The 22,371-nt window shown below is 67.0% G+C and overlaps 10 protein-coding genes across 10 annotated transcripts in view; 5 read left to right on the top strand and 5 right to left on the bottom strand.

Moving 5' to 3' along the window:
* Positions 1–3,269, top strand: part of MICPUCDRAFT_48508 (uncharacterized protein) — a gene marked incomplete at both ends in the record, with an annotated part of 4,579 nt that extends 1,310 nt beyond the window's left edge. Inside the window, one exon of the mRNA XM_003062262.1 lies at positions 38–3,269. Within this exon, the coding sequence (XP_003062308.1) occupies positions 38–3,269 (3,232 nt within the window). The remainder of the gene's footprint in view (positions 1–37) is intronic.
* A 193-nt stretch (positions 3,270–3,462) lies between these two features.
* Positions 3,463–5,628, bottom strand: MICPUCDRAFT_68514 (uncharacterized protein; the record flags this gene model as incomplete). Its single annotated transcript, XM_003062491.1, has 3 exons — positions 3,463–3,967; positions 4,152–4,424; positions 4,625–5,628. 3 exons carry the CDS (start codon positions 5,626–5,628, stop codon positions 3,634–3,636), a joined length of 1,611 nt encoding a protein of 536 aa, XP_003062537.1. The 3' UTR covers positions 3,463–3,633.
* Positions 5,629–7,867: 2,239 nt separating this feature from the next.
* MICPUCDRAFT_48509 (uncharacterized protein) lies at positions 7,868–8,777 on the top strand. Its single transcript, XM_003062263.1, has 2 exons — positions 7,868–8,000; positions 8,219–8,777. The coding sequence occupies exons 1-2, from the start codon at positions 7,881–7,883 to the stop codon at positions 8,690–8,692; spliced, it is 594 nt and encodes a 197-aa protein (XP_003062309.1). The 5' UTR covers positions 7,868–7,880; the 3' UTR covers positions 8,693–8,777.
* Positions 8,778–9,232: 455 nt separating this feature from the next.
* On the top strand, positions 9,233–9,933 carry MICPUCDRAFT_48510 (uncharacterized protein; the record flags this gene model as incomplete). Its single annotated transcript, XM_003062264.1, has 2 exons — positions 9,233–9,603; positions 9,765–9,933. 2 exons carry the CDS (start codon positions 9,233–9,235, stop codon positions 9,931–9,933), a joined length of 540 nt encoding a protein of 179 aa, XP_003062310.1.
* Positions 9,934–10,016: 83 nt separating this feature from the next.
* On the top strand, positions 10,017–10,790 carry MICPUCDRAFT_52017 (uncharacterized protein; the record flags this gene model as incomplete). Its single annotated transcript, XM_003062265.1, has 1 exon — positions 10,017–10,790. The coding sequence occupies one exon, from the start codon at positions 10,017–10,019 to the stop codon at positions 10,788–10,790; it is 774 nt and encodes a 257-aa protein (XP_003062311.1).
* Positions 10,791–10,865: 75 nt separating this feature from the next.
* Positions 10,866–12,009, bottom strand: MICPUCDRAFT_68518 (uncharacterized protein; the record flags this gene model as incomplete). Its single annotated transcript, XM_003062492.1, has 2 exons — positions 10,866–11,056; positions 11,242–12,009. 2 exons carry the CDS (start codon positions 12,007–12,009, stop codon positions 10,967–10,969), a joined length of 858 nt encoding a protein of 285 aa, XP_003062538.1. The 3' UTR covers positions 10,866–10,966.
* A 405-nt stretch (positions 12,010–12,414) lies between these two features.
* MICPUCDRAFT_48511 (uncharacterized protein) lies at positions 12,415–15,146 on the bottom strand (the record flags this gene model as incomplete). The annotated part of the gene is made up of 3 exons (XM_003062493.1): positions 12,415–13,467; positions 14,161–14,937; positions 15,114–15,146. The coding sequence occupies 3 exons, from the start codon at positions 15,144–15,146 to the stop codon at positions 12,415–12,417; spliced, it is 1,863 nt and encodes a 620-aa protein (XP_003062539.1).
* A 368-nt stretch (positions 15,147–15,514) lies between these two features.
* MICPUCDRAFT_49713 (uncharacterized protein) lies at positions 15,515–17,093 on the top strand. The gene is made up of 3 exons (XM_003062266.1): positions 15,515–15,576; positions 15,961–16,076; positions 16,410–17,093. The coding sequence occupies exons 1-3, from the start codon at positions 15,550–15,552 to the stop codon at positions 16,822–16,824; spliced, it is 558 nt and encodes a 185-aa protein (XP_003062312.1). The 5' UTR covers positions 15,515–15,549; the 3' UTR covers positions 16,825–17,093.
* A 47-nt stretch (positions 17,094–17,140) lies between these two features.
* On the bottom strand, positions 17,141–20,339 carry MICPUCDRAFT_45869 (uncharacterized protein). Its single transcript, XM_003062494.1, has 4 exons — positions 20,089–20,339; positions 19,819–19,904; positions 18,739–19,570; positions 17,141–18,595 (listed from the first exon to the last, which is right to left on the bottom strand). The coding sequence occupies exons 1-4, from the start codon at positions 20,140–20,142 to the stop codon at positions 17,297–17,299; spliced, it is 2,271 nt and encodes a 756-aa protein (XP_003062540.1). The 5' UTR covers positions 20,143–20,339; the 3' UTR covers positions 17,141–17,296.
* A 310-nt stretch (positions 20,340–20,649) lies between these two features.
* On the bottom strand, positions 20,650–21,159 carry MICPUCDRAFT_68528 (uncharacterized protein; the record flags this gene model as incomplete). The annotated part of the gene is given in 2 exon segments (XM_003062495.1): positions 20,650–20,727; positions 20,746–21,159. 2 exon segments carry the CDS (start codon positions 21,157–21,159, stop codon positions 20,650–20,652), a joined length of 492 nt encoding a protein of 163 aa, XP_003062541.1.
* Between the last annotated feature and the right edge of the window lie 1,212 nt (positions 21,160–22,371).

Here is a 22,371-nt window from a genome sequence, read left to right on the forward strand (position 1 = left end):
GCGGCGGCGGCAGCGGCGGCGGCAGCGTCGGTGGCAGCCGAGAGGAGGAGGGCGCGACGAAGAACAACGCGGCGACCCCCGCCGGGGACGCCTCGGGCGGCAACGGCAGCGGGGACGGCAGCGGCGGCGGCAGCGGCGGCGGCGGCGGCGGCGGCGACGGCAGCGACGATAACGCCGCCGGGAGCGAGGACAACAGCCCGAGCGACCGCAAGCTGCAGTCCGGGTCCGGCGGCGGCGCGCGCGGCGCGAACGTCGCGGAGAACGGCAGCGGCTCGGACGGCAGCGGCGGCGCTCCCGGCGGCTGCGGCAGCGACGTCGCGCCGCTCGAGATTGACGGCCCCGGAAAGATACGCGAGGGCACCTATTCGAGCTCGCGCGACCCCGCCGTTCGATGGCTCCTCTCCGCGTGGATGCACCGAGAGGGCGTCGTGTTGACGTGCCCGCCTGGTAACACTCAGGACCGTCGGTTCCGTGACGTGCTCGCGCGGAGGTGCGCCGCGATCGTCGGCACGCTCGCCGCGCAACGCGCCAACTTTGGCGCTCGAAACGCGCCCGCGCTCGTCATCGTCCCCGCGGTGGTCCTCCCGATCTGGGCCGCGGAGTTCGCGCGCTGGGCGCCGGAGCTAAACGTCGTGGAGTACTGCGGCAGCGCGATGAGTCGGAACGTCGTGCAGGAGTACGAGTGGAGCCGCCGACGCGTGGATCAGGAGCGCGGCGACGACCGGCGCCGTTGCGAGTCCGCGTCGCAGTCGCGCGACCGTCGGTTCGTCGTCGCCGTCAGCGAGAAGCTGCATCGACAAAACGCCGCTACCGCCGTCGCCGGGAAGGAGGGCACGCCCGCGTCCGACGGCGGACGAAGCGGCGGCAGCGGGAACGGCTCCGGGGAGGCGACGAACACCAACGACGGCTTGAACGGATCCGGCGGCGGATCCGGCGGCGGCTCGGCACGCGACGTCGGCACCGAACGCGGCAAGTCTAGCTCTGGGTCCGGGAACGACGATCGCGACGGCAGCGGCGGCGGGTCCGGGTCCGCCGCGCCGTATCTCCCGTCCGCGTCCGCGATCAAGGCGCCCTCCCCGCCCGGCGGCGAGGCGGAGAACGCGACCGCGACCGACCGCGACGCGCGGAGGACGCCCAGCGACGCGGGCGACGACCGCGCCGGCTGCGGCAGCGGCGGCGGACGCGGCGAGGGCGGTTCGAACCGCGACACGCAGTCCCCGAGCGGCGGCGACGTCGAGGGCGGCGCGGACCGTCGCGGCGGCGGATCAGGCGGCGGCAGCGGCGACGACAGCGGCGGCGACGTGGGTCCCGGCAAGACGGGCAGCGGGTCCGGGAACCAGCCGGGGGGTTCGTTCGCGCACGGCGACGGAGACGCGGTGGACGCGAGAGCCAACGGGAGCGGGAATAACAGCGGCGGGGATAACAACGCGCTCGACGGCGGCGCCGCGGGAAGCGGCGGGACGCACCACACGCACGGCGGGAGCGGGAACGGCGGGAGCGGGAACGACCGCGACCCGGCGTCGGCGGCGGCGGCGGCGGCGGCGAAGGCGGTCGCGCCCGCCATCGCCGCGGCGAGGCACCCGAAGTTCCACGTTCTCCTCGCTTCCAACGAAGCCGCGACGCAGGACTTGCTCTTGCTTCGGCAGGTGGCGTGGGAAACGCTCATGCTCGTGGAGGACGTCGCGGAGCAGCGCTCGGGGACGATGTCCATGCTCCCTCGGATCGGGACGCTGCAGTCCGCGAACCGCGTGTTGCTTCTGAGCGGCGCGCTCCCGCACACCATCGGCGAGCTCCTCGCGGTGCTGGATTTCATCAAGCAGTCCCCGGAGGGCATGCTCGCGCTCGAGCGCTCGCTGTTGGGTCTCGAGGACCGGAACGCGCTCAGGGAGGCGAGCGGGATCTTGGAGCAGGTCACGTTGGACCTCGGGGTGTTGAAGCCCGCGAAGGCGCCGTCGCCGGAGAGCCGCGGCGGCGGGGCGACGGCGACGGCGACGGCGGCGGCGATGGCGACGGCGACGGCGTCGGGGTCGCCTCCCGGGGTGGGTCGCGGCGCGAGCCCCGCGGTCGCCATCGCGCCCGCCCGCGCGCACGCGCCGCACGCGCCGCCGCCGCTCGTGGCGCCGCACGCGCGCCCCGCGCCGGCGGTCGGTCCTCGCGCCGCCGGGCATCATCATCATCATCATCATCACTTCCACCCGCCGCGGCCGCACCGCGCGGACTCGCCGTACCCGCCCGGGATGTTCCCCCACGTCGCCGGCGCGCCGGTCGTCGCTCCCGGCGGGCACGGGCATCATCTTCACCACCACTTGCAGCACCCGAAGGCGGCGGCGATGCAGCCGATGCCGCCGTGGGCGAACGGACCGCCGCCGTCGTCGTCGGCGGCGGCGGGGACGGCGAACCCGAACGCGGCGGCAGCCGCCGCCGCCGCCGCCGCCGCCGCCGCCGCCGCCGCCGCCGCGGGCGCCCCACCGCAAGTCCAGATGATCCACGCGCTCATGACGACGATCAACCACGACCCCGCGGCGGCGGCGGTGATGATGCGACAGATGCAGCACTTCGCGTCCGCGCAGGCGATGCCGCCGGGCGTATCCCCGCAGCAGATGGCGCACGCGCAGGGGGCGCTGCTGCAGCAGATGATGGCCGCGAGCGCGAGCGCGGCGTCGGGGCCGAACGGCGGCGGGCAGGCGGCGATGGTGCAGGCCGCGGCGGCGTTGGCCGCCGCGGCCGCCGCGGCCGCGGCGACCCCGGACCCAAAAGTCCTTAAGGATCGGCGTTCACCACGCGAACGCGGTCGTATGGGGACCAGTGTAAACGGAAACGAACCGCCGTCCGGGTCCGGGTCCGGGTCCGGGTCGGCGCCGGAGACGGCCGCCGGCGCGGCTGTCGTCGCGAAACCCGAGCCGGGCGCCGACGGAGGTGGCGTCGTCAAGAAGGGTAAGCGGTCCGCGCGCGCGCCCGCGAATAAGGCTGGCGGGGGCGGCGCCGCGAAGAAGCGGAAGACGTCGACGTCGGCGGCGCCGGCGACGAAGTGCGAGGCGCAGGCGGCGGCGGCGACGGCGACGGCGACGGCGACGGCGACGGCGACGGCGACGGCGACGGCGACGGCGACGGCGACGGCGGCGGACGCCGGCAGCGGCGACGGCGGCGGCGACGGCAGCGATGGCGACGGCAGCGGCGTTCCCGACGGCGACGACGCGGAGAACGGCGACGGTAGCGGCGGGAGCAGCAGGTCGCGTGCTGGGAAGAACGTGGCGGGCGCGGGAGGCTGAGCTTCCCTCGGAGGCGCCCGCGCCCGTCGGCGACGATTCATTTATTTGTCGGCGACGATTCTTTCGAAGGCGGGTCGTCTCCGTCTCTGGCGAGGCGAGGCGAGGCCTTCACGCTCTAGTCGTGCGATAGGCACGTTCATTCGCTCCGCGGTTCGCCCGCGTCGTCGTGCCGGCGACGCGGGGCGGTCGCGGAGCAACCTCACGTGGCGACAGGCGCCCCCATAGATTAGGCTGGGCGCCCCCACTCACGTTTTGATCATTTATCACATCCAACTCATCAAACTACAGGTATCGTACAGTTCAAAACGCGACTCGCTCCGCTCGTCTTCCATCGCTCGCTTCGCTTCTTCTGCCACGCACGCGCTCACTTCGTCCGCCGTTTCTTATTCTTATTCGTATTCGCAACGGCTTTCCCGCGAAGCGCCGCGCGGCTCGCCTCGACGTCAACGCCTTCGCCTTCGCCTTCGCCCTCGCCCTCGCCCTTGACCATCTCCGCCGCGACCGCGCGTTCGATCTCCGCGCGCATCGCCTCCGCGGGGAAGATCTCGAACGACTTCACGTCCACGTTCGTCATCGGCGATTTCCACCGCGCCCTGCTCGCCGCCTTCTTCTTCCCGCCTCCGTTCCCGCCGCCGCCACCTCTGCCTCTGTTGCCGCCGCCGCCGCCGCCTCTGCCGCGTCTGTTGACGTACGGGTTCCTGAGGGTCGTTCCATACGAGCGAACGTCGGGGTGGAGTTCAAAGGCGTCAGTTGGCGTTGAAAGGCGTCGAGGGCGGGGATTGAAAGCGAGGGTTGGGGGGAGAGAGACGACGGCAAAAGTCCTTAAGGAACGGCGTTCACCACGCCGACGCGGTCGTATGGGGACCAGTGTATAGAACGCACCTGAACGAGTCGTTGGAGTCGGACGGAGTGTCTGAGGCGTCGGAATAAGAGTCGTCGGACGCGACGTCGTCGTCGTCCGAGTTCTCCCCCTCAAAGTCGGAATCGTCCGAGCGGATCGTCTCCCTCCGCGACCGCCGCATCCACGTCTCGATCTTCTTCCTCTCGTAGTGATGCCCGTCCGACGCGAGGACGGGGTCGCGCATGATCGAGTGCCCGATCGGGCACATCCACTCCGGTCGACGCGCGATGATCGCCTCCTCGATCGGCCGACGCCTGAGGGTCGAGGGTCCATACGAAGCGACGTCGGGGTGGAGTTGAAAGGCGTCAGGGGTGGAGTTGAAAGGCGTCGAGGTGTGTCGGGATCGTGAGCGAGGGACCCTGGGCGGAGAGATGCGCCGGGAAAAGTCCTTCTTAAGGATCGGCGTTCACCGCGCCGACGGGGTCGTACGGGAACCGGTGTGAGGAGAACGCGCCTGAGCTCGTCGTCGACGACGTCGGCGTACCGCAGGAGCGACCGCTTCAGGGACGCGAGGTCGTCGCTCACGAGATCGGACGACGCGCCCTGACACACGCGCGCGACGAGCGACAGCGCGTCAGCGCCGGAGAGGTATCTCTCCGCCGCCTCCTTTCCGCTCGCGTCGTCGCCGTCTTTTCCTCCTTTCCCCTTTCGCTTCTTCGCCGCCGCGCCCGCGCCCGTCGCCGCCGCCGCGTACATCGGCTTCTTCGCCCGTCGCGCGGCCGCCTCGCGCTTCTCCCGCTCGCGCTTCACGTCCTGCGGGTCCATCCCCTCGATGAGCAGACGAATCTTATCGGCGCGCGGGACGCGATCCGCGGGCGACCGACCCCCCGCGTCGACGTGATGAATCCCCCCGGGAAACGCGATGTACAGCGTCTCGATCACCTCCTTCCCCGTCTCGCTCTCCGCGGCGAGATGAATGGGCAGGCGCCCTTCCTCGTCGACGCGCGTCGCGGCGTCCGGAAACGCGTGCACGAGCGCCTGGCAAATCTCCGACGCCGATTTCGGATCCAGACGCCCCAACGCCCCCGCCGACGCGGCTACGTGCAGCGGCAATCCCCTGTTCCGCGCGTACATCGCCGCGGCGGCGGGGTTCGCCTTGAGTATGAGCTCGACGCACTCCACGCTCCCGCGCGTGCACGCGAGGTGCAGCGGCGTCAGGCCCTCGTTGTTCGCCTCGAAGACGGCTTTCGGGTGCTCCTTTAAAATTTCCTTCACGACGGTCACCGGGAAGTGAGGATTGAGCACCAGGTGCAGAGGGAAGCTGCCGCGTTCGGCGGGGACGGCGCACGCGGCGGGGTTCGCCTTGAGCAACGTCCGTACCATGTCGTTCGTCTGCCCGTACACGAGCGCCACGTGCAGAGGAAGGTGCCCGCGCTCGTCTTTGCGCGTTATGCTCTCGCGGTCGGCTTTCATGAGCATCTCCGCCACCTCCGCGGGCGCGCCGTCTTCCACCGCCATATGCAGCGGGTACACGCCGTCGCCGTCCTTGCACCCCGCCGCGGCGGGATACGCGTCGAGCAGCGCCTTGAACGTCTCCTTGTCCGCCTGCGCGTACAGCGCGTGATGCAGCGGGAGGTACCCGTCCTTGTCCCTCGCCTGTTCCGTACGAGCGAACGTCGGGGTGGAGTTGAAAGGCGTCAGGTGGAGTTGAAAGGCGCCGAGGTCGGGTATTGAAAGCGAGGGACCCTAGGCGGAGAGATGCGCCGGGAAGTAAAGTCCTTAAGGATCGGCGTTCACCACGCCAACGCGGTCGTATGGGGACCAGTGTATAGAACGCACCTTGCACGCGTCCGGGTGACGCTTGACGAGCTCGGCGACCACCCTCGGACACTGCCTGGACTCGACCGACGCGTGGAGCGTCGTCGCTTTGTCGCGCGCGCGGAGCTTCGTGACGCAGGATTCGTCCGCCTTCGCGAGGCGATCGAGGCAGTGGAGCACCGTCGCGGACGCGCCGGCGCCGTAGCCGCCGTACTTGGTGTTGACGCCGAGCATCAGCATCAGCGGCGTGTTTCCCTCGACGTCTGAGGGTCGAGGGTCGAGGGTCGAGGGTCCACACGAGCGATGATATCGGGGTGGAGTTCAAAGGCGTCAGAAGCGGAGTTGAAAGGCGTCGAGGGAGGTGTGTCGGGATCGTGAGCGAGGGACCCTGGGCGGAGAGAGACGCCGCCGGGGAGCAAAGTCCTTAAGGATCGGCGTTCACCGCGCCGACGCGGTCGCGTCGGAACCGGCGTAAGGAAGGATAACGCGCCTCGGTACGTGACGTCTCCCTTGGGGACGCGCTCGAGCAGCGCGGAGAGCACCTCGGGCGCGCGCATCTGCGCGGCGGCGTGGAGCATGCACCGCTTCTTCTTATTCGCGGCCTTCATCCGCGTCTTCAGCATGTCGTCGCTCGCGAGGACTATGAGCCCGCGAAGAACGTCCGCGGGCGCCGCCGGGTGCAGGATGGCGTCGTAGAGATCCACCGCGTCGACGTCCCACTCCGCCGCGCGCTGCTTCTTCTTCTCCTTCGCCTTGGCGATCGGCTTACCTGGTAGCGCCTTCTTCGCGGCCTCCTTCGCCGCGTCCTTCTGGTTCTTCACCCACCGCGCGCGCGCGACTTTCGCGTCGAAGACGATCCCCGCGCCGGCCGAGACGATGCGCCCGGGCTGCCCGCACCACCGCTCCATCTCCACGCCCTTCTCCACGAGGTCCTCGCGGAGCTCCTTCCACTTATAGAGCTCCACGAGCCGGTTCAGCTTCGTCTGCGTCTTCGGCGGGCGATCGACGCGGCGCTCCTGGCCCACGTATCGCGCGCCCCCGTCGTTCATCGCGCCGAGTTGTATTCGGCTCATCACGCGTTCGAACCCGCGCCCGCGCGCGTCGTCGTCGTCGTCGTCGTCGTCGTCGCGCGCGAACGGCGGCGGGCCCGCGCCGAAGTAGATCCCGTGGCCGCCGACGTGGGTGAAATTCATCGGAGCGGAGCGGAGCCGACGGCGGCGCTGAGCGAGCGGCGGCGTGCGCGGCGGGGGCCGGGCGGATCGTGTTTTCAGATCTCCGGCGCTCCCGGCGACGTCGCGTCGCACAAGACTCTCTCGTCAAATCCTCGGCCGAGACGAGGCGTATCTTGGTGTACAGTACACGTACACGTACTCGTACTCTATGCGTTTTAGTCAGACTCGTGATCAGCTTCGAGGACTCATCATCGCGGTCGAACACGCTTCCGCATTATTAGAGGGTTTTAGTAGAGGGTTTTAGTAGAGGGTTTTAGTTGCAAAAGCAAAATCGGGTCTGCGAACCGGGGTTTAGTTGCAAAATCGGGTCTAAAATCGTATGGCAAAATAGGGTGGGGTGACCCGATTTTCCACCCGATTTTAGACCCGATTTTGGCGCAACTAATAAAACCCACTATTAGGTCGCGCGATCTGGCCAGACCGACGCGCGCGCGCGCGCGCTCGCCCCCCCCCCTCCCCCCGCTTCGCACCGCGCGGAGGGACCCCCGGCCACGCCGCGGCGAAGACGCGACGACGACGACGACGACGACGACGACGATGCACCACGACTCCCCGGGCGTCGTCCGCGCGGCGGCGCACGACGGATCCGATCACGGGGACGCCTCGCCGTCGTCGCCGGGCTCCTACGTCCTCTGCGTGCAGTGCGGCGCGACGCGGACCGACGACAACGTCGTGGAGATTCGCGTCGAGCTGGACACGACGTGGGAGGATGCGAAGGCGATGGCGTGCGCGGCGCGCGGCGTCGACCCGTCGACGCACCGCCTGCTGTTCCGAGGGAAGGAGCGGCGGGACTGGGAGACGATGTTCGAGGCGGGGGTGCGGCACGGGAAGCACATGAAGGTATTTTATTCATTCTTGAGACCCAACCGCGAGACCGCTCCCACGCCGTCTCTCGAGAAGGATAAGGACGCGACGCGCGCTCTCTCTCGCCACACCCTCGCGCGTTACTTTCCTTTCCCGTTCCTTTCGACGCTCGACCCCGGGACGCGCTTTGACTGACCGAGCCCGAACCCGCCCGCGCTTTCGACCGCGCCTTTCAAAATCGATCGCGAATGAAGGGCATGATGCTCCTCGAGACGGAGGCGTCTCTCCGCGCGCGCCACGAGGCGGACCAGAAGCGGCAGATGGAGGAAGCGCGGCTCGCGAGGAAGGAGAGTTACGAGAGGGAGGCGAGCGCGAGCGCGAACGGTCCGGGGAAAAACCTCCCGAGGGGGAAGAGCAAGCGAGGAGAGAAGAGCCCGCCGCCTGATCCGACGGCGGCGGCGTTTCGAGCCGTCGACGGCGTCACGGACGACGTCGACGCGTTGGAGCGCGAGGTGAACGACGCCGCGCGCGCCGCGTCGGAGAGTGGACTCGAAGAGAAGACGCACGCGGGGCTGAACAACCGGCTGGAGAAGGCGTTGCTCGCGTTGGACGGCGTGGACGCTATGGGCAACGACGAGATTCGCGCCGTGCGAAAGAGCCTCGTGGGGCGCGTCAACGGGCTCTGCGAAGCCCTGGACATGGCGTACAGTAGGTACGGGCGCCCGTGACGCGATTCGATGACGCGAGGCGGGAGTAGAAGAGACGGACGGACGGACAATGTGCGTTGAAATATAATGGGAGAAGAGAGCGATGACGTGCGTAGAAGCCACTCCCCTCGTCAGTCGTGCACGTTTGACGACTCGCCGAGCGGCTCACAGTGTCTGGTGTCACACTGCGCAAGAGATGACGTGGATGCTCCCGCGCAAAAGGGTGTCACTGTTTGAACCGCCTCGCGGCCGGACGTCTCGACGCGATGTCCTCCGCGTTCCTCTCCCCGGGCGCGCTCGCGCTCGCGAGCGCGCGTCCACGACGCGCGTCTCCCCGCGGTGCGTCGCCGCTCGCGCGTCGTCGCCATCCCGTCGCGGCGTCGTCGATCGCCCAACACGATGAATTCATCCGTGCCGCGATCGAACGCGCCCTCCTCTTCCCTTCTCATCGCATCGCCCGCCGTCGCGTCTCCCTCCCTCCCCCCCCGCGCGACAGGCGCGTCCACGAGCGCGCCGTGCGCGTCATCCCCCCGGGGGCTGCCTCCTCTCCGCGTCTTCGCCATGGCGGGCCAGAAAGACGGCCGCGGCGGCCCGCGCAATCGAACCGGACGCACGCACGACCCGTACAGCACGCCGCTGCGAGACGCGAACCGAGATCGGCTCTACGGGATGCTCACCGCGCGCGCGGCGATGACGCTGCTGACGTACCTCACGGAGATCAACAAAGCCGGCGCGACGTTCTTCCAGGAGTACATGGCGAACAACCCGATACCGTACGCGTTCTGGGCGTCCGGCAAGGTCAAGGACGTCTCGGGGGAGACGTTCATCGAGGGGCTGCTGGCGATGTCGCCGACGAACATAGAGGAAAAGTACCGGGATAACTACATCACCGTGGACCCGCCCGCGCTCGCGGTGCGGCTGCTGGACATACGGTGCGATGCGATGCGATGCGACGACGTTAATTTAGGGCTCACGCACGGTGTTTAGGGTTTCGTTTGGTTCCCGCGCCCCCGTCGCGACGTTTCTCACCTAAACCGAAACCAAAACTCACCGCCGAAAACTTCACGCTTACGCTTCCCTCCGTCGTCCTCAGGTTGGCGCTGCGGGACGAGTGGATCGCGGACCTGGCGCACGTGCGCGAGGAGAACGCGGACATCATGAAGGTGTCGTGCATGACGAGCTTGGAGAACTCGTTCTGTTTAGACTGCGACGACGTCGATTTCGACGACGACGGCGGCGCGGGGTTGGGGCCGCAAGAGTAGACTGCTTGAGTTGATATAAGTTTGAGTTGAAATGTAATTTACAGAGTCGAGATCCCGACGCGCCGCCCCGCGCGACCGATACCATGGCGGCGACGTCGCTGTACAGCGTCTGGCTCGAGCCCCCCACGGACCTGCGCATCAAGGCTGCCAACTTCATCGACGGTCAGGTCGCGTGCTCGCCCGGGTGCCCGTCGTTCGCGCCGCACGTCACGCTCGCGGGCGGATTCCGCGGCTCCGAGTCGGACGCGCGCGCGAGAACCGCGGCGCTCGCGTCCGCGCTCGTCGCGCCCGGCGCGCCGTTCGCGGACGGCGTCGCGTCGCTGCGCGCGAAGGACGTCGCGACCGGGACGCGGTACCACCAGTGCGTGTACCTGCGCATGGAGCCCACGGAGACGCTCGCGGCCGCGCACGCCGCGGCGGCGCGCGCGTTCGACCTGGAGCCGGGAAACGGGAACGGCGAGCCGTACGTGCCGCACCTGTCGCTCGTGTACGGCGAGACCAGGGAGGAGATTAAGGCGGACGCCGCGGACGCCGCGACGGAGGCGCTCTTCTGCGGCGTCTTGAGGGGCTTCGAGACGCGCGAGATCGTGCTGTGGAGGACGGACGTGGAAGATCTCACGTGCGAGAGCTGGGCGCGCGTGGAGCGATTTCCGCTCGTCCCCGAGGGCGGCGGGAACGGCGGCGAGTCCTCCGAGGAGAAGACGACGGCGCAGAGGATCATCGACGAGGCGGAGGAGGAAAAGAAGATGAAGAAGATGAAGAAGAAGAAGAAGAAGAACCCGATGCGTTGGCTGAAGAAGCGCCTGGGCCTCGTCAAAGGCGGCGGCGGCGACCCGGCGAGAACAAGGGCGGCGTGAATCGAATCGAATCATAGGAGCCCTCCGTAGACATCCATCCAGTCGTATACTCGTAGCGACGGCGACGCGTTGCATCGCATCGAAGTCATCATATTAATACAAAGAATCATCGTAGTAGTAACGTGACGTAACGTCCGTTTACCATACGTCACGACACGTCATCATCAATCATCACATCACGCGACGGCGACGTCCCTGTCCCCCAGCCTGAGCAGCGCCTCTCGCAGCGCCTCCTTGTCCTTCGCCATCAGACTTGGCATCGCGTCCTTCGGGTCGTTCGCGCGCGAGCGAAAGTCGGGGTGGAGTTCAAAGGCGTCAGGTGGAGATGAATGGCGTCGAGGGCGGGGATTGAAAGCGAGGGGTGGGCGGAGAGAGACGACGGCAAAAGTCCTTAAGGATCGGCGTCCACCACGCCGACGCGGTCGTATGGGAACCAGTGTATAGAACGCGCCTTCGCGCGCGCCCTCAACTCCGCCAGATCGCTCGCCGTCGGGTCGTACCCCAACGCCGCGAGCGCCCACACGATCTTCGCGAGGCTCCGCGGCGCGAGCTTCTTCTGTTGCACCGCGTCGCGCGCGAGGACGTCAAGCTGCGCCGTGGTCATCCGAAGGCCGAGCAGGGACGCGCCCCACAGCCCGAGCGTCGCGGCGCTGGGATGCAACGCGTCGCGCTCCGCCTCCTCGACGAGGCGACGCGCGAGCGCGGACGCGTGCGCGGCGGGGGGCAGGTGGCGCGTGCGGCCGTACGCGCAGAGGAGCTTCGCGCACTGGTCGCCGTCGAGCGCGTCCTCGCCGCCGGAGGAGGAGGAGGAGGACGACGACGACGTGGCGTCGGACGATGAGTCGTCGGACGAGTTCTCGTCGGATGACCGAAAGTCCGCGGTGTACGCGCGGATGACGTCGTCGCCCGGGTTACACCGCAGCACCCCCCACGCGTGCATCACCGTCAGGCGGTCGTCCACGCTCAAATCTCCGACGAGCCGTCGCGCGGCGCCCGCGAGCGACTGCATGTCCCCGGGCGCGGGCCGGTGCCGCAGCCGCGCCAGCGCCCAGTGCGTCTTGACCAGCAGCTCCGCGTCTGATGGGGTGACGTCGGGGTGAAGTTGAAAGGCGTCAGTCGGAGTTGAAAGGCAGGCGTCGAGACGTGTCGGGATTGAAACCGAGGGACCCTGGGCGCAGAGATGCGCCGGGAGAGAAAGTCCTTGAGGAACGGCGTTCATCACGCCGACGGGGTCGTATGGGGACCAGTGTGGAAATAGAACACGCCTAAAACCTCCGCGAGTCGCGCCGCCGCCGAAGTCAGCGCGTTCATGCACTCGGGCGACAGCGACAGCCCCAACGTCGCGAGCGCCCACAGGACGCAGTCCACGTTCTCTTTGTTCATCCGCGACGCGCACCGCGGGATCTCCCCCTCGCACGCGGCGACGAAGCTCGCGGGCGGCGGCTGCCCGGTCTTCGCGCACGACCAGAGGCACTGCGGGCCAGAGATTCCGTACGAAGCGACGATATCGGGGCGGAGTCGAAAGGCGTCAGAAGCGAAGTTGAAAGGCATCGAGGTTTTTGTGTCGGGATTGGAAGCGAGAGACCCTGGGCGGAGACGATCGCCGGGAGAGAAAGTAAAGTCCTCAAGGAACGGCGTTCACCACGCCGACGCGGTCGTATGGGGACCGGTGTGAGATGACAGAACGCGCCTGCGAGAGATTCAGCGCCGACGCCATCCCGCCGAGGTTCTGCGCCGCGCACTGCTCGAGCAGCGACGTCGTCAGCTCCAACGGCGGCGGGCGGTTCAACCGCGCGCAGCACCACAGGAGGTTAGACGTCTCCTGGCCTTCGAACTGTCTTAGGTTGTCCCTCGCGGAAGCGTACGTCGCCTGCATGAAATCCGCGCCGGGGTCGTGCTCCAGTTCGACGAGACCGAGGAGCGTGTTGGCGAGCTCTTGCGCGCGGAAGTTTCGTAGTAACGGCTGCGCGTGATGCGTTACCGACGCGAGCACGACCACGTCGGGCTTGTACTTCAGCTGCCCGAACGCCCAGAGCGTGTTCGACACCGCCTGCGGTCGGACGCCGCCGCGGGAGGAGTGCCCTCCGTGCGAGTGCTTTCCTCCTCGAGCGCCCCCGTTCCCGCCGCCGACTCCGCCGACGGACGACGCCGCGGCGAGCTCGCGTTCGATCCCGCCGGCGATCGCGGCGAGGACGTCCTCCCCCGGATCGTGATTGAGCCGCGCGCACGCCCACGCGACGTTCGCGAGCCCCTGCGAGTTCATCCGCGCGAGGTTCGCCTCGACGAGGGACATGAGCTGCGCGAATCGCGGATCTCGCAGGAGCTCGTCGGGGGGCTCGCCGCGGGTCGATCCCCACTTGCCGTGCGTCGCGAGCCTGTGGATCGCGGTCGCGGTGTGGATCGCGTCGAAAGAGTCGCCGCTGTCGCACACGATGCTCAGGATGTCTTGAGGGTGCGTGCACGCGACGAGGTCGCCTTGGATGCGCCCGCCGCGCCCCGCGGACGCGGCGGCGCCCCCTCGGTCGCCGCCTCCGCCTCTTCCGCCGCCGTCGCCTCCGCGGCCGCGGCCGCCGCCGCGGCCGCCGCCGCGGCCGCCGCCGCGGCGGACGAACTTCGTCGACGGCGCGGAGGACGCGCTCTCGGCCGTCGTCGCGTCTCGAGCGCGCCGCGAGTCCCCCTCCGAGACGAGTGAGCACGCCGCCGTCCGCGGAGGAAAAAGTCGAGAGAGGGGCGAATTGCGCGCGCGCGAGGCGCGCGCACGCGCGCACGCGCGCGCCGCCGACGCGCCTGGACGCGAGGACGACCCTCGCGCGCGCGCGCGCGCACGTCGTCGCGTGAGCGCTCATGTCGCGATGCGTGGGAACGCGTGCGACGGGGTGTACCGCGCGGGCGATTCTGATGGCTCTCGCGCTTTTCGAGAAGGCAAAGGGCGCTTTGGATTGCGCTTTTCGCGTCCTCCGCGGCTCGCCGCGACGGCGAACGGTCGCGCAGTCTGTTTGCGCGTACGTGTACGCGTATACGCGTACAGTTGTACTTTCGTACTTTCGTACCCTTAAACTCGTGTATAATATGCCCGCCTACTCCCCCGTCCACGCCTCCTCGTCGTCCGCGCCCGCCTCGCCTCGCGCCTCGCGCGTCGCCCGTCGTCCGTCGTCCGTCGTCCCTCGTCCGTCGCCTCGCCTATCGCCTCACTTCGGCAGATGCTTCACGAGCAAGGTCTCGAACGCGACGTACAAGTCGCCGCCGTCGTCGCCGAAAATTTCCTGAGGGTCGTTCCATACAAAAAATGTCCATCGGTCAGTTGAAAGGGGACGCGATCAAATGTTGAAACCGGGCGATGGGTGAAATACGTATCATGTATAGAACGCACCTTGGCGCGCTCGAGCGTCTCCGTCCTCGTCTGCTTGTGCGCGTTGAGCTCCTTGATGTTCGAGAGGAACTGCGAGAAGTTCTCGTACGATAAGCGCGCGCGCGCTTGCCGGAAGAATTCCTTCCCGTCCACCTTCCCGCCTTCTCCCTCTCCCTGGTCCCCCCAGGTTTCGCCGCCGCCCGACGACGGCGCCGGCGACGCCGCGCCCGCGCCCGCCGCCGCGACGCCTCTCGAGCCCCCGCGCGGCGGGGACCTCTCCCCCCCCGCGTGTCTTACTTGGTGATGCGTCGTCGCCGAGTGCGAGTGCGAACGCGCGACGGTCGTCTCTCTAAACGTCGACGACGACGTCCCTTTGTTCGCGCTGCTCAGGACGGAGTGCACCAGGCGATCGCCCGCGGCGTCGCCCGCGGTCGTCGCGACGGGCGCGCCGCCGTCGTCCTCCTCGTCCTGCAAGGTTTGCATCAGGTTGCGCTTGAACGCGTCGAGCTTCGCGTTGTCGCGGTTCAACTTCTTCACCGTGTTGATCAGCGCGTTCTTCTCCTGCGCGAGCTTGCTCTGCTCCTCGATCGCGCTCGCCGCCTTCTCCCGCGCGTCGTCCAGCTCCTCGGTCGCCGCGGCGAGCTTACGCTCCAGCGATTTGATCTTCGACGCGCGATCGAGCGCCTGCGACTGCAGCGTCGCGCACTCGCGCTCGAGCTCCTGGACCTTGCCCACGAACGCGAGGTTCGCGATGCGATGCGCGAGCTCGAGCTGGTCCGTCGGGTCCTCCGGGAGGACCTGGATGGATGACGCGCGTCGGAGGTGGGAGGAAGGAGGGCGGGAGGGCGTGAGATCGAGCGATCGATCGTCGTCTCGCGTTTGGCGCCATTTCGCGCGCGCGCGTCGAACCGGCGGGGACGCGCGGGGAAGGAGGCGCGCGCGACGCGCGCGCGGGCGCGCGGGAGGAGACGCACCGCGACGATTTCTTTCGGGATGGAGCCGTCCATGGCGCGAAGCGAGGGAGCGCGGGCGCGGGACGGCGTGCGAGGAGGCGCGAGCGCGCGCGACGGTTTGTTTTCGAGCGCGCGAGCGTCGCGCCCGTCGCGCGCGCATCGAGGAAAAACAGGCGAGCCGCGTAGTACGCGCGCCACGTACTCTGCGCATACCGCGGCGTCATACGAACGACGAAATGTCGCGAATGCGAGCGGTCGAGCCCTAATTTATTTAGGGCTTGGGAGACGCGCTCGACTACTCGTACTCAACAAACGATAGTCATACGAAAACAGAGGCGTACGCGGGAAGCGAATGGTATTTTGAAGCGGAATTTTATTCCGATGAAAACCGAACATTCGTCCGCCATCTTCTTCACTCCACTAGCGGCTCGCACACGCAGCTCGCAGAAGGAAAGAGATGGTGAAGGGACTCAAGCCTCACAGGGTACGTCTCCGTCGGTCCCGCGCGTCTGACCGCGGTCGCGCGCGAGAGAATCGCGCCTCGGTCGTCTTCCCGGCGTCGCGAGGGATGAAAAAAAAACCTCGCGCGAGGATGGACGCGCGTCGTCTCGACGTCGCGCGCGACGACGACGACGACGCGCGCCCGTCCTCGAGCGCGGTCGAGCGATGCGAGCGTCTCGTCTCACCGCGCGTCGTCGTCGTCGTCGGACGCGTCGTCGTCATCATCGTGGACGTCGTCGTCCGGCGACAGCGCGCGATGTCACGGGTTTCTCCGCGAAGTTTTTTCGCGCGCGCGACGCGCCCTTCCCCCCGCCGAACGACGAACGCGACCTGACCATCCCGCCCGTTCCTTCTTTATCTTCAACAGTACCACCAGTACCACATCGTGGGCCGCCACGTCCCGACCGATGCGGACCCCAACCCGCAGGTGTACCGCATGAAGCTCTGGTCGTTGGACGACACCCGCGCGAAGTCGAAGTTTTGGTGCGCGTCAAATCTCGTCCCGAAGCGGCGCCCGCGAGCGCGATGCGTCTCGAGAAACGCCCTCCTCTCGATCGCTAGAGCACCTTTGGGAGTATTAGAACGCATTCGACGCGCGAAACGGGGACACGACGACGCCCTGGCATCGCCGGAGCGCCGCGCGCGGACCCCGGAACACGTCGTTTCATTCTTCTTCTTCTCAGGGCTCCTAGCTAGGGCTTTGACATTTTAGGGTCTGCGGCGCGCCCGGCGCCGCGACCGCGCGTCTTCCTCCCCGACCATCGTCGCTGACCTTCCACCCCCCGTCCATCGCGTCCAACCCGTTCTTCACTCCAGGTACTTCCTGTCCCGCCTTAAGAAAGTTAAGAAGGCGAACGGTCAAATCATCGCGTGCAACGAGATCTTCGAAGAGGACGTCACGACGATTAAGAACTTTGGGATCTGGATCCGCTACCAGTCGCGCACGGGCTTCCACAACGCGTACAAGGAGTACCGCGAGATCAGCATGAACAAAGCCGTCGACGCGCTTTACGAGGAGATGGCGTCCCGCCACCGCGTGCGCGCGCCGTGCCTGCAGATTATCAAGATTTGCCAAGTCGCGGACGCGGATGTCAAGCGCGACAACACGATTCAGTTCCTCGGCGTGAAGGAGCCGGTGTCGTTCCCTGTGGTGAACAAGGTGCTTCGCCACGATTCCAAGTCTCAGAAGACGACGTTCAAGTACAAGCGACCGAACTTCTCCGCGGTGTAAACCGATGCGTGAGGATGTGTGGGGTGTGGTGTTCTTGATGAAAGGTCTCGAGGGGGAGGAGAGATTTGGAGAGTTCGTGGTGCGACGATCGATGCGAGGGACGAAGAATCGATCGACACGAGGAGGGGGTTCCGGGATGGGGGGGGAGTGTCGCGGGTGCCGGTGAGCTTCGCGAAATTGGCGTAACGACGACGCGCGCGCGTCGTCGAAAAACAAAACTAACAACAACAACTAATAGCGTTTGTAAGAAGAACAAGCGCTTCAACTAACGGCGAGTGGCGACGAGTGGAGAAAAAAATGAATTAGGGTCTGCGGCATCGCTTCGAATTGCATTACACGCGTCGTCCGTCCGTCCGTCGTCTGCGCCGTTCTATCGTCGTACACGTCACGTCTGTTCTCTTCTTCTCCCTACATCCTCCGCGCCGTCCACCCCCCGCGCGGACACCCGCGCGACCTCACTCGCTCGCGTCCATCACGCGAGGTACTTGAACACGTTGGCGTCGTCCTTGTCTCTCTCGAGGTAGTCCCGCGCGATGAGGTCCTCGATGCGTTTTTTGATCATCTTAAAATCTGGCTTGAACATCCGGTTGAGCTGCTGCACCACCTCGAGCACGAGCTGCTGATGCGGGAGCACCTTCCGCGATTTCATCGTCCGCACGATCGCGGCGTCGATCGCGTACCGCCGGTCCTTGTCCACGTCCTCCACGGTCTTCTTCTTCTCGTCCACGGGGGGCAGCGGCACCTTGATGCGTCGAAGGCGATCCGTGAACTTGGCGTTGAAGCTGAAGACGTCGCCCGCGTCGATCGTCTTCCCCTCCGGGATTTTCGTGAGGATCTTGTACTTGGCGCACGACAGCGAGTGCAGCGAGCGAATCACGTCCTCGTTCGGGAGGTTCAGACGCTCTTTGACCTCCTCGAACGTCAGCGAGTCCGTCTCGTTGAAGAGGAGCAGACACGCGGCTTGAAACGTCGAGATCTGGAGCTCGATCGGCTTCGCGGTGAACGCCGCCTTGACGTGGCACATCCCCAGCGCGTAGATCCACGTCAGCTTCCTGTGCACGAAGTGCGCCTCGTAGAAGTCCTTGAACGTCTCCACGCACTCGACCATCTCCTTCGGGAGCGCGAGCTCCATGAACTTGTACGTCGGCCAAAACCCGGTGGTGAGCACGGTGACTTGGAAGTCAACCTTGGGCCTGCGCTTGTCCTCGTCCTCGGACATCCACTTCTCGAACGCGGGGCGGTGGTTATCCCGCGCGAGCTGCAAGTCCGTGACCATGCCCTCCATCTTCGACGTGAACTGCGCGCCGCACTGCTGCTTGAGCTTCGTGAGGATCGACCGCTCGTGGTCGTCGTTGGCGCTCTTGTCGAAGAGCAGCCGCCGCGACAGCTTCTTGCGGTAAAACTCCGCGAAGAGGTCCTTGTCGCTGATGTACGCCAGCAGCCGCACGACCTTCTCGAGCGTCTCCTCCACGGCGTCGTCGCTGAGCTTCTCGCTGCTGCCCTTCTTGAGCAGGTTATCGCAAAACGTCGCGAGCAGCTCCGCGGACGTGCTCCCGGCGACGCCCTTGTTGCAAAACACCTCGAACGCCTCCTTCAGCGCCCTGTGGAACAGCGAGTCGTTGCTGAAGCAGTCGCCCACGTACGCGAGGTACTTGTCGTGGAGCTCGATGACGTTCCTCACGAACATCTGCTCCGTGGACGCGCTCGCGGCGTTCGACGCGTCCTTCCCCGCGCCCCCCGCGGCTTTCGCCTCCTTCTTTTGCGTCGCCGCCTGCGTGGGTGAAGCGATCGGTCAGTCGAACGTCTTACCGGTCAAACGTTGAAAGGGAAGCGCGGGTGAAGAGCGACGACGGGAAAAGTCCTCAAGAAACGGCGTGCACCACGCGAACGGGGTCGTATGGGAAGCAGTCTCACCTCCTCCGCCGCCTTGACTAGCGTCACTCCCTCGCGCTCGACGTACTTTTTGAAGATGTCCGCGACGGGGGGCAACCCCGCGGGGATGCGCTTGAAGAGCCGGTACATTCGGCCCAAGTCCTCGGTCTTGTCGTCGCGGAGCAAGACCGCCGCGCCGGAGTGCTCCTTCTCGAGCAGCTGCGTCTCGTACTGCGCGAGAACCTCCTTCTCGCACTCCTTCAGAATCTTCGTCTCGGAGCTCGCGTGCAGGTAGTGCCCGACGCGCTCTTTCTCTCTGCGCAGGCACTCCTCCGCTTTCACGAGGTAGTCCGGGCACGAGTCTTCTTCGATCCAGATCGTCGCCTTCTTGGCGTAGAACGCCGCGGTGTTCGTGAGTAAGTGGCACTCGAAGTCGTTCTCGTACGCGTCCATCCCGCCCATGCCCATCTCCACGAAAATGCCCAAGATGTTCTTCATCAGCGCGCGATCCACCTGTTCGCCGTCGCGCTCTTTCTCCACCAGCTGCAGCACCGCGTCCTTGACCGTGCGCTTGATCTCCGCGAAGACGAGGTCGCGGAAGCACAGCATGCCGACGTCTTTCAGCTGCGCGAGGTTGTGGCGTTGGATGTAATACCGGTCGAGGTAGTTGAAGAAGCGCGAGAGCCACCGGACCATGATCTTGTGGTTGTCCCACCGCTTCACGAGCTCTTTCAGCATGTACTCGCCTTGTTTTTCGCGCAGCGCGGGGAGGACTTTCGTGGTGATGTACTCGTTGAACGCCTCGCGGTATCGCTCGTACAGCTGTTGGGAGTAATCGTGCGGCGGTTTCTGCGTGCACATGTTGTAGATCGTACTGTTCGCACGAGGCGCGCGCGGAGGGTGGAAGGGGGCGGGGGTTGGGGTCAGGGTCAGAGGTTTAGGGTGAAACGCGACGCGGGGAGGGCGAGAGAGACCGCGCGCCGCGGCTCGGTGCGCTCGACGACTCCGCCGGGTCGGAACTCGTTCGGCGCTTTTTTTTCTTTCAGAGCGTCCTCGATCGAGCGAGCGAGCGAGCGAGCGACGCGCGACGGACGTCCGCGCGCGGGGCGCGGCGGGACGCACGTGTACAGGTTGATGTACTCCTCCGGATTGAAGTTCTCCTCGTTCTTCTCCCCCTCTAAGATGTTCCGGAGCTTCACGATGCCGTTCTGCGCGCGCGGGGAGAGGAAAGGCTGGTCGCGTCAGAAGATCGCTCGCGTCGCGCGTCGTCGGAGGTGGCGACGACGACGCGGCGAAAAGGGCGACGACGACGACGGCGCGCGTCGCGATCGATCGAGCGCGCCGCGCGGAGAGGGAGCGTTCGCGCGAACGCACGACGCGGCGGCGACGGACCTGCATGAACTCCCATCCCTCGTCCAGGGAGATGACCTTGCGGTCGTTGATCATCCTCCTCGCGCCCTACTTGGCACCTGCGAGATCTGGGCGACTTCGAAAACACGCGCGCGCGCGCCGCGCGTCCGCCTCCGCGTTACCGCGCGCGCGCGTCCTCGACGACGCGACGCGGAGCGTGCTTCGCGCGCGTGCGGGGTATGAACGCGTAGGCGACGTGCGATCGGTCGCTCGTGGCGTCGCTCGCGCCCGCGCTCGTCGCTCTGCGCGGCCGCGGCGGCACGGACGACCTCGCGGTCGGGCGACGCGCGTCGCGTACGCGTACGCGCGTGACGAGAAGACTGTGCGACGAGCCTCGGGGAGGGGTACAGTATCGATCGGACCTATCGATCTGGGTACGTACGGTGAATCGAGGCCTATCCCCGCGTTCGTCGAGTCGGTCGACGCGGCGAGGTTCACCGGTCGACGGGTCGAACATTTGCTTTCAACTGATTCTTTTTGACGCCGGCGCGGTCTTTCCTTTCCTACGCCCCCCACCCACCAACCCGCGCGTCGCATCACGCGTCACAGGTCGTACCGGACGTCCCACCGGTCCTTAAAGTCCGTGTTAAACGTCCAGTTGTTCTCCCGTATCTGCCCGTACAGCTTCTGCTTCGCGAGGTCGTACCCCAGCCGCAACTTCAGGTCTTGGTCCTCCTGAAAGTTGAAAATCTTCTGCGTCAGCTCGACCGCGCCCGATACCTCCGCGTGTCGCGCCTTGCTCCCCATCGTGACGCCGCCCTTCACGTCCAGCGTCGTCAGTCCGTCGTCCGTGAGCTCGAACGATTTCTTCCCCGCGATGCCGTACTTCACGTCGTCCGCGGTCGTCGCGTACGAGAGTCCCATGTCCACCCGGGACAGGACCGCCTCCGGGAAAAACTTTTTGCGGACGTACGCGCGCGATTCCACGCGCCCGTCCTTCGTGTCCAGCGACCCGCTCACGGTCAGGACGTAGTTGTCGTCGTTGCTGAACTTTTCCTTGGCGAACAGCCTCAAGGACTTTCCGTTCGAGTCGAACCTGAGCGAGGTCTCCATCTCGGCGCGAAGTCAGTCGCCTCGTTTCTCCGCGATCGATCGTTCCGCGGGGGGCGATCGACGAACGGTTCTTTCGAGACGCGCGCGGCGAGTCGAGAGGCGCGGTCCGCGGCGGTTCGGCGTCGCGCGTCGCGGGCGCTGCGGCGCGGGCGATGCGAGGAGAGCGTCGAGTGCTCGGAAGATGCGCGCGGCGCGGGGGGGTGCCGTCGCGCGAGGTCGCTGTGACGACGGGCGGCGTGTCGGAACCCCCGAAGTTCCCCCGCGCGGGCGAAGAAGCTGGATCGCTCTGGGACGACAAGACGCTCGTGCCGATCGATCGACGGTTTCGAGTTCATCGGTCGTCTGTTTCGTTGAAAGGAGGCGTTCGATCGATCGCGTGACTAACAACCAAACGTGCGTTTTTTGGGAATTTCTCGGCATTACCGACAGATCGCGCTGCGCGGACGACGCGACGGATGGCGACGCCGCCGCGCTTCAAGCGCCTCCCCCCTCTGGACCCGCCGCCCGGTCCACGGTCCCCCGCGACGTTGCTCCGCGAATCGCCGCCGCTGAGGGCCGCGGCCGCGGCCGCCGTCGCCGCCGAGACGTCCCCGACGCGCGGCGAGATGCGAACCTCGACGTCGTCGCCAATGATGCGGTCGTCGTCGTCCGCGGCCGCGGCGCTGACGCGACGCGCGGAGGACGCGGAGCTCCTCCTCCTCCAGGCCGAGGAGGCCGTCCTCGAGGCCGAGGAAGTCGCCGCCGCCGCGGAGGAGTGCGCGGAGGAGGCGGTCGGGAAGTACCTCAGCGAATCGCGCGCGAGAGCCGCGCTCGAGGCTGAGCTCAACGACACCAGAGACGCGCTCGAGCGCGCGCTCCTCGACGCCGAGGAAGCCATGGACGACACCCCGATCGCGCTGTCGATGTCGGAGGACCGCGAGGCGGCGCTCCTAAAGACGATTCAGGACGCGAACCGACGGAGGGACGCCGCGGAGGACGACGCGGCGGCGGCGCGCGCCGACGCGGCGGCGACGCGCGAAGAACTCGCCGCCGCGCGATTCGCGATCGAGGCGAGCGAACGCGCGCGAAGTCGCGCGCGCGAGCGACTTCGGAAACTCCGCGGCGGCGGGTGGAAGACCCCGCTCGCGGCGTCGATCGCGGCGGCGAAGACGCCGAACGACGCGCACCGAGGCGCGGCGATCGCGAGCGTCGCTCGCGAAGTCTCCGCGTTGG

Source organism: Micromonas pusilla (genome assembly GCF_000151265.4).
Source record: "Micromonas pusilla CCMP1545 genomic scaffold MICPUCscaffold_12, whole genome shotgun sequence".
NCBI classification, from domain to species: domain Eukaryota; kingdom Viridiplantae; phylum Chlorophyta; class Mamiellophyceae; order Mamiellales; family Mamiellaceae; genus Micromonas; species Micromonas pusilla.

Excerpts from the sequence above, each read along its gene's own strand:
- MICPUCDRAFT_48509 (XM_003062263.1), top strand. The coding sequence starts at position 7,881 with ATGGCGTGCGCGGCGCGCGGCGTCGACCCGTCGACGCACCGCCTGCTG. Across the intron at positions 8,001-8,218 it reads GGCACGGGAAGCACATGAAG|GGCATGATGCTCCTCGAGAC; the intron begins GTATTTTATTCA and ends TCGCGAATGAAG.
- MICPUCDRAFT_49713 (XM_003062266.1), top strand. The coding sequence starts at position 15,550 with ATGGTGAAGGGACTCAAGCCTCACAGG. Across the intron at positions 15,577-15,960 it reads AGGGACTCAAGCCTCACAGG|TACCACCAGTACCACATCGT; the intron begins GTACGTCTCCGT and ends TATCTTCAACAG. Across the intron at positions 16,077-16,409 it reads CGCGCGAAGTCGAAGTTTTG|GTACTTCCTGTCCCGCCTTA; the intron begins GTGCGCGTCAAA and ends TCTTCACTCCAG.
- MICPUCDRAFT_45869 (XM_003062494.1), bottom strand. The coding sequence starts at position 20,142 with ATGATCAACGACCGCAAGGTCATCTCCCTGGACGAGGGATGGGAGTTC. Across the intron at positions 19,905-20,088 it reads AGGGATGGGAGTTCATGCAG|AACGGCATCGTGAAGCTCCG; the intron begins GTCCGTCGCCGC and ends CCGCGCGCGCAG. Across the intron at positions 18,596-18,738 it reads TAGTCAAGGCGGCGGAGGAG|GCGGCGACGCAAAAGAAGGA; the intron begins GTGAGACTGCTT and ends TCACCCACGCAG.